Source organism: Gallus gallus, chromosome 2 (assembly GCF_016699485.2).
Source record: "Gallus gallus isolate bGalGal1 chromosome 2, bGalGal1.mat.broiler.GRCg7b, whole genome shotgun sequence".
In the NCBI taxonomy this organism is placed as follows: Eukaryota; Metazoa; Chordata; class Aves; order Galliformes; family Phasianidae; genus Gallus; species Gallus gallus.
The window spans coordinates 31,226,719-31,239,921 of NC_052533.1; the positions used below are offsets into that span (position 1 = coordinate 31,226,719).

General features: G+C 41.9%; 1 protein-coding gene across 4 annotated transcripts; it reads left to right on the plus strand.

The window, feature by feature from the left end:
• The first annotated feature begins 4,186 nt into the window (after positions 1-4,186).
• Positions 4,187-12,071, plus strand: FAM221A (family with sequence similarity 221 member A). 4 transcript variants are annotated; one of them, XM_040696602.2, is made up of 8 exons: positions 4,187-4,281; positions 5,532-5,705; positions 6,205-6,395; positions 7,594-7,800; positions 8,449-8,559; positions 9,031-9,119; positions 9,957-10,047; positions 10,458-12,071. In XM_040696602.2, exons 1-8 carry the CDS (start codon positions 4,226-4,228, stop codon positions 10,478-10,480), a joined length of 942 nt encoding a protein of 313 aa, XP_040552536.1. In that variant the 5' UTR covers positions 4,187-4,225; the 3' UTR covers positions 10,481-12,071. The 4 variants fall into 4 exon arrangements, with proteins under 4 accessions (XP_040552536.1, XP_040552537.1, XP_040552538.1 ...); XM_040696603.2 differs by lacking the exon at positions 9,957-10,047; XM_040696604.2 differs by having other exon boundaries at positions 4,187-4,548; positions 9,957-10,559.
• The last annotated feature ends 1,132 nt before the right edge of the window (positions 12,072-13,203 follow it).

Here is a 13,203-nt window from a genome sequence, read left to right on the forward strand (position 1 = left end):
CCACTGACACCCACCAAGACTGCTCAAAGCAAATCTGTTCATCTACTGTTGGGATCACAGAACTTTACTGATGTGTTTTTATGAAATAAGTAGTAGTAATACAGCAGTGTAGCAGAAGAATGTAGTGGTCTTTGTAGACAGTGTGCTGAAACATCCATCGTCTTGGCATCCAGTAATATGCTGCACAGTTGTCTATTTTTCCAAGTATCTGCACAATATTTGTTTCTCTCTAATGCAGTCATTTATGGGGTCTGGCTAGATAGATGCAAATATTTTCAAGTAGAATTATCTAATGCTGCCAATTCCAGATGGCATCATCAGACTCATGAAGGGGGCAGGCTGCCCAAGGGACCAAGTGCTTCCTCATGCAGATACTTACTGTGGAAGTAACTGCCACAGAAAAATGATGGGGGAAAATAATTACATGAACTTTGAAATCTACTTTTATTATATTTATTCTATTCTTAGAACTTCTTCAAAACCCTCAAATTCATGGAATGACCTAAGCTTCTGAAACCCAGTTAATTGGTTTATTTTTAAGATGATATGGAGTGTCAATGGACATGTTTAACGATTAACCCAAATATGACCTCTTTACCCAGGACTTGGATCAGTTTGTGCTGCACAACTGGTTGGCTGTCCGCAGGATTTGAGCTGATGTATTTGACAGTATGGCAAAGGTTTTCTTTCAGAGGCAAGTTTTAATTTTATAGCAGCTAAAAAGGTGAATCAGATTTCTGCAATGTTGTATCCCACTCATTTTGTTGCCTTGTTTTTTGTATTTTAATAAAATACAAAATTTTGTTGCTTCCTATACATTAACTATATTTTTTGTGTGGCCCAAGACAGTTCCTCTTCCTGCAATCAGAGTCATTAAGGTTGGAGAAGACCTCTGGAATCTTCAAGTCTAGGCCCACCAAAAGGTTGGAGACCCATGGAATAGACTGCTACTGAACTGGTATTTCATAAAGCCTCAGGTTCTCTGGGATGATGCACACATACGTTTTGTATCTGTTCAATATATCATTAAGATTCTTAAGATGTGGCCTGAGTTAAAGGAAATAAAATCACGATACACATCTATGTAATCACACCGCTTAAATGCCAGTGGCATCCCATGCTGCAGAATTATCACTAAATGATGTAATTACTACCAATTTCCCAACTGTTCCTCAGCACCTCCAGTAAAAACCTTTCATTATTAATTGACCCTTGGTTGTGTATGAGCCTGCACATACCCTGAAGCATTCATCAACTTCCTGTGGTTGGTCAGTAGATGTCTAATCGTGGTCTGTTTCTCTGATGGCAAAACTGAAGAGAAATGTTGACATCTTTCACATGCCTGTGAGCTAGAGCTAATCATAAGCTGTATTTTTTTAATTGTGGCATATTGTATGGTCACCGTTAGAAGCTAATAATGAATTTCACGTGCTTTTAAGTATATCAGAATGTTGGTAACAAATGTGGAGGGAGGACACAATTGGATGGAGACTGTTTCCATTATTTATGCCACTCTAATTCTTCTCATTTTTGGAGCAGCTAATTAGTGATGTTCATTTACCAAATGCATAGAAATAGAATGGCTGATTACTACTTTAAAAGGATGACTTAGAGTCTAAAATACAGTCCTTTGTAATTTATTATTGCATTAGTAAATTAAGCTATTTTCTATTTGCATAGGTATTCTACCGAGATGATTTTTAAAGCGCTTCTCAAACTTGGAAGGATTTTAAAAAGAAAAGTACTGAGTTGCACATTTCATTGTTAACAGAGGGTGTTAATGGAGAGTGTCAACACCCCGCACAGCTCTCATCTGTTGCCTTCGGTGTGTAGGTGGCACCTCAGGTCTCCCAGAGCTGTCCTGTGGGTGAGTGTCCATATGTTCAGCCCACACTGATATGTTCTGAGAGCTTGGGCCAGCAGTGCCCGTATGCTACATGGCACATGCAGGAGGTAGAGCAGCCATCTGGACTTCATGGAATCCTAGAATGGGCTGGGTTGAAAAGGAGCACAATGATCATCCAGTTTCAACCCCCCTGCTCTGTGCAGGGTCACCAACCACCAGACCAGGCTGCCCAGAGCCACATCCAGCCTGGCCTTGTGTTTCTTGAACTTACCTTGTGGCACTCCTTGTTTGCAGTAGCAGAAAGCCCCACATACACTTATCTCATGGTTTACTGTGCCAAGTCTGGTTTGGCTTGGTATTTAATGACTGTGATTTCAGGTGCCCGCTAACAATCTCTTAGGAGTGAGAGACAAGACAAAGCTTTTGGAATCCAAAATGTATTCCAGTACTTTTGCTACGACGCAGGAGCACCGGGTGCTTGAAATAGCCGTGTTGTAATTTTAGAAATGGATTTCTTTGCTAAAGTCTTGGACTTTTTATGTCCGTTCCCAAAGAAATCAGTGAGCACAAATTTGGATCCAAGCAGACGCTGGGACACTGCCGAGCTGAACGCTGGCTCTTTGTCACAAAGCTCACTTGCTGGGATCAAACCTGTTAGTAAAGCCTTGGTTTTTAAGGTGGAGGGCCAGTAGTTCTGGGGCAGGTGGCCCACAAAGAATTGTTTCTTACTCTCAACACCTTCACACTGACTGTTCGCAGGTATTTTGATGCTGAAATATGGTACAGATGAATGTTTGTAGCCCTGAGCAACAGCTGCCTTATTCAGAAACGTGGCGCTGCACTCTGAACCCAAACTATTTAAGAGCACCGTTTTCTATGAAGGTTGCCTGGATGAGGTATGGCAAGGTGTGATACTGGACCTCTGCTCATCCTGTATGACCCAGACTCGCCAGAGCTCACTTCTCGCTTTATGCAGAGCTGGGATCTCTGGCACTGGTGAAATGTGCATACAGATGAGGCGTTCCAGCTTTAGTGCAGCTCCTGTACAGCGCTGTGTTCCCCAGTACGTGTTAATTCCCTGTTTGCAGAGCTTTTCCTCCTGCTTTCCAAGTTCCTTCTCCCCCGTCTGTTTCAAAATGTTGGTCACTGTAGGAATTCTTTTTTTCTGGGAGAGACATTCCTGACATCTCTGTGTTTTCCTCATCTAGCTGCTGCTTTGCAGGAGCGCTGCCTGCCGCCATGACTTGCTCCCACATCTTCTCTGCCTGTAAGACGTACGAGTTGTGGGTACAGAGCTCAGAGGGACAGAGCTGTGCTGCAGTACTGGCTGCTCTGCTGCCATTCCTTATACATGGGACATAGCTACAGGACTAACAGCACAACCATATGCCCCTTCACCTTGCTCAGGTCCTGCTGGAAAGCTGACAGCGTCCCTGTGGTTTCAGCTCTCCAGGGGAAGCGTTGGCAAAGCACAGCCTTGGTCCTCGTGACATCTCTTCACCTTCTGTTTCCTTGCTGGTGCCTTGCCCAGTGCAAAGCAATACGGAGACTTCTTTGAATTGCCGTGCATCATTCAACAGGCATCTGTCACTTCACTGCTTGGAACAGCTTTTCTTCTCAGGTCTCCTTGTGACAGCCTGAGTATGAGCTATGGTCGCTATGTCTGTATCAGGCAGCCAATTCATAGATAATGCAGGATCAGAAACAACCGCTGTGCTCCGCCTGTTGCAGGAGGAGTTGTGCTGCTGCTTTTGGCACATTGAGAGCGAAGGGGGAACTGCAGTTTGGCAGAGCCACCTGTGGCTGTGGGCCCTTCCTTCAGTTGGCCTCCTTTCGTCTTCAACTCTGAACGATTTATTTCATGAAGGATGAGCTTACAAATTGGCGTCACCAATTGGTGTCACCTCTACGAGGCAGAGTCAGAATGGCTCCATGGCAGTCCGTGGAGCAGTGACGTGAATTCCCCGTCGCAGGAAAAGTTCCAGACGAGGATTTGTACGGGGGTGGTTTGGGGGCGCAGTCCTCAAACACAAAAGCAGCGCCTCTCCCGAGCACGTGACGGCCGCCTTACTGCGCGGTGGGTGACGAATCCGCTTCTTGGATGCTTCCACTGCCACTACCCTGAGCGACCCCCATGGCTTCCGTGGTGCTGCAGGAACGTGCAGCGAAAGGCAAGCCGCGCGGGGCTGTGTTAGCCTTTATTTCACGCTGAGCGTTTCCAGGACTTCTGTTTGCTTACAGCGCACGGCAGCAGGACGAGAAGCAAACAGGGCTGCACGGGGCTGGGTGCAGCAGGGGCCGCCCCCCGCGCGGCGCGGTCAGTGCGCGGCTGCAAGGCTCGGGGTGCGCGCGGGGCGGCCGCTGCCCGGCGGTCCGGGCATGGAGCGGCTGCGGGCGGACGCGGCGGCCGTGGAGGAGTACGCGGAGTACCGGCGGTGAGAGCGGGGCCGGGCCCGGCACGGGCATCCCGAGGGGAGGGGAGCTGTGGGAAACGCGGGTGGGTCGCACCGAAAGTAATGCCTCCCGTTTATTTCCACGGAAACTACAACAGATACAGGGAGCGCAATAACGGTATTTAACAGAGCAAATTCTCAGGCACAAGACACTACTTTCCATCACAGTCACCACCACCAGCTGTGCAGCGTCTCCCGCGATGAACGAGAGCCTGCATGCCACGCTCAGAAGAATCTGCACCAGCAGAGGTGACCCCCTGCTTCACAGCCACTATGGCAAACAACATCGTCGCTAGGAAGATGTTGCCCACACAGTCCGTCTCTCATCGGCCCAAAGAGAAGGACCAAGTCTGCACTGTGTGATGGGTGCGGTAGCAGAGCCCGGCCAAAATCAGCAGTGTGCTCCACAGTCCTCTTAGCGGGATGTGGTCTGGTGTTGTGGTGTTGCAAGGGAAAGGCTGTCTTCTTCTCTGGCCCGATGGGCAGTTCGAGCCTTCAGCTCAGTCTATGGTCAGAGTTAACGGTTTGTCTGAGTTCCAGGAAATCCAGAGGGGTCGCCCCTTTCCTGTCCCAAAAGACAGTGCCCATCTCTTCGCAGTGTCTTGAACCTTTTCTTTGGTGGGAATTCACATGTCACCACTCCATGGATTGCTGCTCTGTCTCTAGCTCATAGTGGCGGTACCACATCACAAGTAATGATGTGATCCAGGAAACTGTCACCTTCAGCCTCACGTTGGTTCCATAGGACCTGACAAACTCTCACACAGTTGCCACTGCTGAAACACACCACGCATCGCCTCACTGTGCTCACATCCACTGTTTGGTCTCCATAAACATTCAGCAAGTATTGATGAATGTCAATGGGTGCCATTTTTTCCACTTGGAGGAATTGACCGGCACCCCTTTGCTTCATACCCGTGTCCATGTCAGCTGCCATTCTGTCAGCCTGCCCCTCTGCTGCCATCCGTCACACGGCAATGACATGTAACGGGAGATTTGTGGGAAGGTTCAACCTGCCATACCACCAACATCCGCCTCTGATGTTGTGGGCCAGTATAATGAAATAAGAGGCATTACTGTTGGAACAGACCTAATAGATTACTAGAATAGTACTCTGCAACATGCAATTTTTTTGCTTTTCCAGCAAAGATGCTGTTATGTTTTGTTTGAAAAAATATACTGGGAAACCTTTTACTTTCTCCTTTTCGACTTTTTTTGTGACATGCTTACAGAATTGTAGGTGATGACGATGGAGGAAAGCCTTTTACCCCTGAGGAATACGAGGCGTACAAAAGAAAGGTGCTACCCATCCGGCTGCAGAACCGGCTGTACGTCAGCTGGAGATCCCCCACGGGCATGGACTGCAAGCTGGTGGGACCAGAGACGCTGTGCTTCTGTACTCACCGGTGGGGTTCTTTGCTTTTTTTCCTGCACCTTTGTATTCTTTTTACAGCGAAGAAATGTACTATTTTCTAGATCCAAGTGCAGCACAGGCAAGTTAAATTAAGGTCTGTTTTGGAAAATTAGGTTTTGAATCATAAGAACTTTTTAAAAGCCCTAAATCCCAGTAACTTTTGTACAGACCGGAGCGATTCTATAGCCATCAATAAATCCAGCTTCAAGGCACGAGTTACTGTAGGTCAGATTGATTGCGTTGGTGGTATCTGTAGATGGGATTGATTCCGACATTATTATCAAAATGAAACATAATGAGCTGTAATATTTATAAAATGGATGTAAATATACCTGATATTAAGTATCTAATTAAACAGCAGTAATTAACAGTAATTAAGATAATTAATGATACTTCAACTCAGGAGTTGTAATCTAAATCACAAGTCTTCCGACTAGTTTTATCACACGTACTAACAAGGTTATAAAAGCTGTTATTTTTGCCCATTTCAGGTATAAACAACACAAAACAGACTACGAAGTGATTCCCAAAGAGCGTCCCATCTGCGTGCCGTGCAGAGTGAGCCACTGTCCGTGCCAGTCCTACCACTACGTTCCTCTCAATGGCACGCAGCCCATCCGCTGTAGGTGCAAACACTTTGCTGATCAACACAGTGCAGCTCCTGGATTTTCCTGCAAGTCGTGTAAGTTACCATCAGCTTGTGGCAACCTTTGCTAGTGAATGGATTGGGAGCTCTGTCTGCCCAGAGCACTGTTAACACTGTAACAGAGCAGTTCCTGAAGATAGTGATTGTTGGTCCAGAAATGCAAACAGCAGCAGAATCCCACACAAAAGCTTTGGGAAAACATTCAGGGGAAGCTTTTTCTTCACTTGATTGAGGTTATTGTAATGAAACAGCAGTAATAACTACAGAAATTGAATAATGCCCAAACTTCTCCTTCTTTGGACCCTCAAATTGTATAAGCTGAAGATTTTTTCTTAGATTTCTGTAATATTAGTGAATTTCTTTCTTGAAATCTATTTAATATGTACAGTAAAAATCATAATCAGCTTTTGCTGGATGAGGTGAGAATCACGTCCCACAGCATTAACATAAAATATTTATGTGACAGCCTTTCAAGAGTTTGCTCTGAGTAATGGGTAAGACCTAAATGTGCAGTTGGAAGGTTCAAAGTGGAACCATAGAACAAAATGTTTTAAATAGCCATTTATATTCTGCACTTTTTCTCATGTATCTCAAATACAGCAGGCACTTCTGAGAGCACAGAGAAGGGCCAGGACTTGGTTCAGTGTTGTTTTATTGTACTGGTGCTGTTCTAGCCCGGCTGTCAGACCAACGTGGTAGATAAATTAGATGTAATATTAAAATTAAAAAAAAAAAAGTACTTTATGTATGGTATATACTGTATTTTGTATGAAAATACAAAGTAAGAACTCTATGACTGAAAAGTGCCCAAAATGAAGTAAGCAAGCCCTTCACAATTCTCTACAAAATGACCTGCATCTGAGATTAGTTGGGGGCAGGTCATAAAAAGGTTTGTAATGCAGTCCAAAAAGAATAATGAAACATTTGAAGTTCTTCAATGTCTTGTCCAGATCTCTCTTCAGCAGGGCTTTATGATATTAGGTCTGAGCCTTACTTAGGGCAGATACACCTCTGCCCTATATCTGTTTCATATTGTGATGAAATGAGACTGAAGTGCTTTAGCAAAGACCAAATCATGTACAAGCCTCCATATAGAAAATGTGGCTTGGATGCCTTTGCAGTGAAGAAACTCTAGTTTTTGACATGATCAGTTTGGAGAAATAGCATTTTGTCTGCTATGAGGAACAAATTCCATTATCATCTCACTCATAACATTTATTTATTTGTTAATTAGGTTCCACGTGTTCAGGATTTCACAGTTGCTTTACCTGTGGGTGTGGTCAGCCAACATATGCACATGAAACAGTAGTGGAAACTAAAGAAGAGCGGTTAGCCCAGGGAAGGCCAGTGGGGCAGGACGTTCCCTATGCTGCTATGGGAGGACTGACCGGTTTCAGTTCACTGGCAGAAGGCTACATGAGACTTGATGACAGCGGAATAGGTGAGTGCAGCTGACCTAAGATGAAATTTGAGTGCTCCAACTGGGTATTTTTGTGAAGCAGTTATTCGACAGAGACTGCTTCAGAGTCTGAAGGTGAACTGGATCAATAGGAGTAGGACTTAAAGACAGATTTTTTTCCAGCAGTCCTTATGTGTGAGGAGACCACTGTGACTGTCCTGTCCAACTTCCCATAGTGAAATGATCAAAGTGATGTTCTATCAATGATTTCAGCATTCAGCACAGTAGCCTCTAGTTGAATTGGAGTATGTATTTTAAAGATAATTCTGCAACTGCTCTTTTTTTTCTTACGTTCATTTTGTATTTCTGTTAATCCTTTAGTGTAATTCTGTCCAGATCTTCCTTTTTTTCTATTATTCCAACATTACAAAAAAGCCCCTCACAGATCAGTACCTGTTCTGCATACACACACACCTCCTTCCTGGGTTTGTTTGTGGTTTAGAAGCTATACTGTAGCTGTATTAACTAAAGAACTGAAGCCTTTCATTTCTTTTGAAGCCATCCTCCTTAGGGTTTTTCTGCACAGTGTTGTTTGTATGACTCTGTACCTTTGTTTTGGCACCAGCATCTGTCTTTTTAATGTATCTTGCAAAGTGAATTTTTGTTTTCAATCAACTTACTATTTAACAGGGACTCCTTCTGCTGAGCTGTTAGAATCCCCTGTAACCAGCATGGATCATCCATTTCTAAAGGCATTTCAGGGACCTTCTAGCTCTGCTCACACCACATCACAGATAGCAGGTGATGTATTAGTAGAATAATATCTCTTACAATAAATATATCATATAAAATCTAATTGATTTATGAGTCGTAGCATGTTTAGAGATAAAAATCAAAGTTAAATACTAAAACAAGTGTTGATGCCTACTTATCTGGAAGTTAGAGCAGTTGTTTAGCTCAATCCAGTGAGAATGCCTTCTGCCAGAAAGGCTTTTCTGCATGGAATTAGGAGTCAGTTATGCTTGCTTTAAATCCCTTCTTTTGAAAAAGTATTTAGCAATTAATATCACTGTTGAATTCCTGTTTCTCATAGCTGCTAGCCTTAGACTAAAAGGGATACTCACTAGTTCAACTTCTGGGGTTTGTTACTTGTATACAAAGGTGTTTTATGTCATCCATACTATGTCTCATTTTTAAACTAGTTTTTCCAGTACTGTGGAATAGAGGGTATCATTAATGAAAATGTGTTTTTGTTTTTTTTTTTCTCTGCAGGTGGTTCTGGTGCCACAGCACCGGTTCCTCATGGGAGGCGTTCAGAAGAAGATGACATGGCTTATTTTGAAAAACGTTATCAGGAGAGGGCAAGTTATCCTATTTATTGCTTAACTTAAATATATTCTCACAACGAGATGGCGAAGAAGGTTCAACGTCTGATTTAAGTGGCAAACAAATATGTCATCTCTTCGTGTGAAAAACTAGCCTATTAAGATAAGGTTTGAAATACAGTTATGTGCTATTGTAGGGTAGTAGTGGTCAGTTACGTCCGGGTGGTATTTGCCTTAAGCACGTGGATTTTTATTGTGTTAACTCTCCATTACATTAAAAAAAGCTCTTAGAAGCTTAACTGCTGTTACCTCTGCTCCTTGCAACAAGGTGTGTTTGTTACTGAGAAAGCTGTTGGAGCTTTGTGAAACTTTAAATCATTTATTTTGGAAATCATTACAAACTGTGGTCAGATGTTGCAAATGTGGGATCAATTTATAGGAGAAAATGTTGTCATAACATTCAAATTGCTAAGTCTTTTCTCCATGCCAAAATTACCTTTTCCCTGCAAAAGTTAGGAGGGATTTCAGTTACAGACCTCACATCTCCAAATAAGGAAAGATGTTTTAAAATGGCTTCCTGTGTCACCATCCACAGGAATACTTAGCAGTCCGTTTGCTTCCATAGCATCTTTGGCTTATTTTTACACTGTTTTACAGGAAGAAAAAAAGCACATTAAAAATATTGCTTCCTTTTTCCCTGCATTTCTGATAGCTACATATCCCTTTCGTATAATTGCTCTAAATAGGATTCCAGTCACTTGGAATAATACACAAGGAAAATTATTGCTTCTGAAACCAATGGTTATATTTGTTTGGATTAATTAATAAGTCTTACTACAAAATGGATGAGTTAAAATAGGTGTGTGTTGGCAGATCATACCGTGCTCTAAGAGCTTACTCTGTGAAAAAACCTGCGGAGAGGAGGAGATGACCTTGTGCTCAGCGAGGAGATGTGGAGATGCAGGTTTAACATCTACTTCAGCAACAAAATTTCACTGTGATTTTGTGCATGGTGGTTGTTCTGTGTTTGTGACACAGCTGTAATAAAACACCTTTAATTATCATTGAGATTAAGATTAATCCATGAGTTGAGGGACTTTACCCTTGAGGGATACGTGAATACCTACACTGCTATTATCAGAAATAAAGGCAGTCCTGGCTTGAATAGCAGAGGAGCTGCAGAGCTATGAAAGCGCTCCTTTGTCACTTAATTTGAACGTGAGCACTTCTGGGTTGAACTAAGAATAATCTCTACCTCTCTCTGTCCCATAAATCACTGCTAAATTTGTGACTGGTTCTAGAGGCTCAACATTGCATTGTTAGCCTACTTGCAAATTAACTCTTGAATCACTGATGTGACTTTCTTTGTTACAGCTGAAAAAGGAGAAGGCTGCTAAAAGAAGAGAGAAAAGTCCAGTGCCATCAAAGAAGCCATGAGATGAATGAATAAATATTAACTACATGGTTAATGATTTATTACTTGTTGATTACATGTTAATTACATATTAGTTGTTTATTGAAGAATATTTTGCCACTGTACCTATTTGTTTACTTCTTTCTTCCCTTCTTTATTTGGTTCTGTTCTTTTACTGAAATTAATTTTTAATTATCTTGTAATAAATTTGGTCCTTTAAGCCAAGTGTTTCTCGTATCAGGAATTGTTATATAAGTACCCTTTTGAGAATGAAAAATCATATTTAGAGATTTACAGAACTGTTCTTGAAGGTCTAAGAGAATGAGCATGTTTTAAAGTATTACATTGCAGCAGGGCAAAGGAAGTATTGTACATCCCATTCTTAGACTTTTATGGTGCACTTTATTTGTAGAATTGCTAGGACTCGTCTTGTTCATGGATTTGTACTCAGTAGTGTTTACATTTTAATCTTTAAGTTGTTCATTTTTCTTTCCGTTGGTTTCATCTCCGTTGCATAAAATTCAGACGTACCTTTTGTCTCTCACACTTCTCTAGGCTCTGTTCTTCCAGTGTATATTTGTTACGTGTGAAGTTCCATGTGCTCACAACCCCATTTCCACCCATTCTTACTGGCCAGCTGAAGGGATCCCGCTGTCTGCATAACAGTGACTGTTAGACTGAACTTTCTGACAACATTAGGGTGGAAATGGATACGCTACTTATTGCACACAGATAATTATATATCGCTTGATATAAAGTTCTTTATCCAAGGGGTTCTCTTGCATCATGTCTAATGCAAGAGTCCCTTGAGATGGGAGATGTCCATTTGTTTTGTTTGTGCACAGCTGTGGCAGCATATATGGTACTAAAGGTTGTGGCCATTTGTGTGAAAACTTAAAATTTGGTAACGCTGTGTGGTGCTTTAGGTCTGTTAAGTAGCACAATGCTGAATGCCTGGCTGAGGCTGCAGGATGGTTGGAATTAGGAGGCAAAAACAGTGCCTGAGTTAACTTTGTAGGCTTGCCTAAAAACAGATGGAAGGCTGTTTGGCTTTAAGAGTTCTTGAACATGGCTCTTGGACTGAAGGTTTTCAGGTGGTATGTGTCTGCTGAGACTTTATAGCAAGAGCTGGGAGAAGCTTTAAAAGCTTTGATTCTCATCAGAGTGCTCAATCCACTGTGGTGCCTGTATGTGCCATACTGGCAGAGGAAATCAGGTGAGGTGGGATGCATTTGGGCAAGTTGCTCTTTTCTTCAAATAGCAGCTGTGCAAAAAGAAGGAAGGCTCTTGGGAGTGCATGTGAGTCATACAGTGACTGATGGAGGTGGCTGGATCTGAGTGCTAAGAGAATAAAGGCTTGATTGCCCAAATTCAAGCAGGAGCAGTGACTGTTCACCTTTACTTATCTGTGCTCTGTGTTGCTGTTACCGGTGACACTAATCAGAGAAGTTAACGTATTACCTTAGTTCAAATGCCTAATATATCAAAGTGTATACCGAATGTTTAAAACATATCTTTAAATTCTACTCTGTTACATATGGTTTTTATCTTAATAAATAAAAATACTGATTTGAGCTCCCTCTTCTGGTCCTTATAAGCAATCATTTCAATAGTTCCTCTACCTGGGCAGTTTCACAGTAGAATTACAAGAAACAAAAGAAAACGTAGATAACACTTTTAAAAAATGGCAAATAAAAAATATAGAAAAAAAAACTTGATTTCTGTTCTCCAAGAGATTACTACAAAGTAAAGTGAGAAGTTTATTCCACTAGCTTTGTATTTATCCCTATGGCTGTAGCCGTTGGAGAACACAATTCCAGAAATGTGTGTGTATAATTCAAAAATGAGGTGTATCACAATAATATACTTTACAGGGAGAGGTTTTAATATCTTCATTTATCCATTGGAAGAGGGAAAGGGAAAGGGAAGGGGAAAAGGAATGGGAATGGGAAAGGGAAGGGAAAAGTGGAAGGGGAAAGTGGAAAGGGAGGGGAGTGAAGGGAAAGAAAAGAGAAGGGAAGGGAGAAAAATGAAGGGAAGGGAAAAGGGAAAGGAAGGGGAAAGGGAAAAGGGGAAAAAAGGAAAAAATGAAAGGATTTAAGTTAAAAATGCTTGCCAATTTTAAATGTTTGATTTGCCCAAATCTGGTTTTACTGAACTTCAGACATCATTAACTCTTTTTTTATCCTAGCCAATCTGTTAAAATTTTGTTCCATGCTTAAACACATTTAAAATTTCCAGTTTAACGACACTAAAAAGTCACGATATGTAATTGATAATACTTCATAGTTGGAAAATAGTCAGATTTTAAAAATATCAAATGCGTTAGATACTGCATAGGAGTTCTGACCTCTTTTCACCAGTATTGATGACTTCCCAGTAAAAGAAAGTTGGTTTGTTTCTACAAGGCAAACTTTTGACTTCTTGGTACTACACTGTAGAACATCTTGCAGAATTTTTAGTATCCTTACATGAAAAAATAAGTGGAATATATTTCATAATGCTGCTGGCTGTGAAAACTGGACACTGCTGTCATGCCTTGTGTGAAATTTGCAGATCGGAATGACTCTCACTTAAAGTAACTAATCAGAATCAGTAACTAATCCTGAAAAAAGAAAGAAAAAAACAGATCATTTTTGTACTTTTACGAAACAAGGAATTTTGTTAAAGGTAAAAGCAGAGATCAGATGCCAAAGTGTTTGCCAC

Excerpts from the sequence above, each read along its gene's own strand:
- FAM221A (XM_040696599.2), top strand. The coding sequence starts at position 4,226 with ATGGAGCGGCTGCGGGCGGACGCGGCGGCCGTGGAGGAGTACGCGGAG. Across the intron at positions 6,396-7,593 it reads TGGATTTTCCTGCAAGTCGT|GTTCCACGTGTTCAGGATTT; the intron begins GTAAGTTACCAT and ends TTTGTTAATTAG. Across the intron at positions 9,120-9,956 it reads AAAAACGTTATCAGGAGAGG|ATCATACCGTGCTCTAAGAG; the intron begins GCAAGTTATCCT and ends GTGTGTTGGCAG.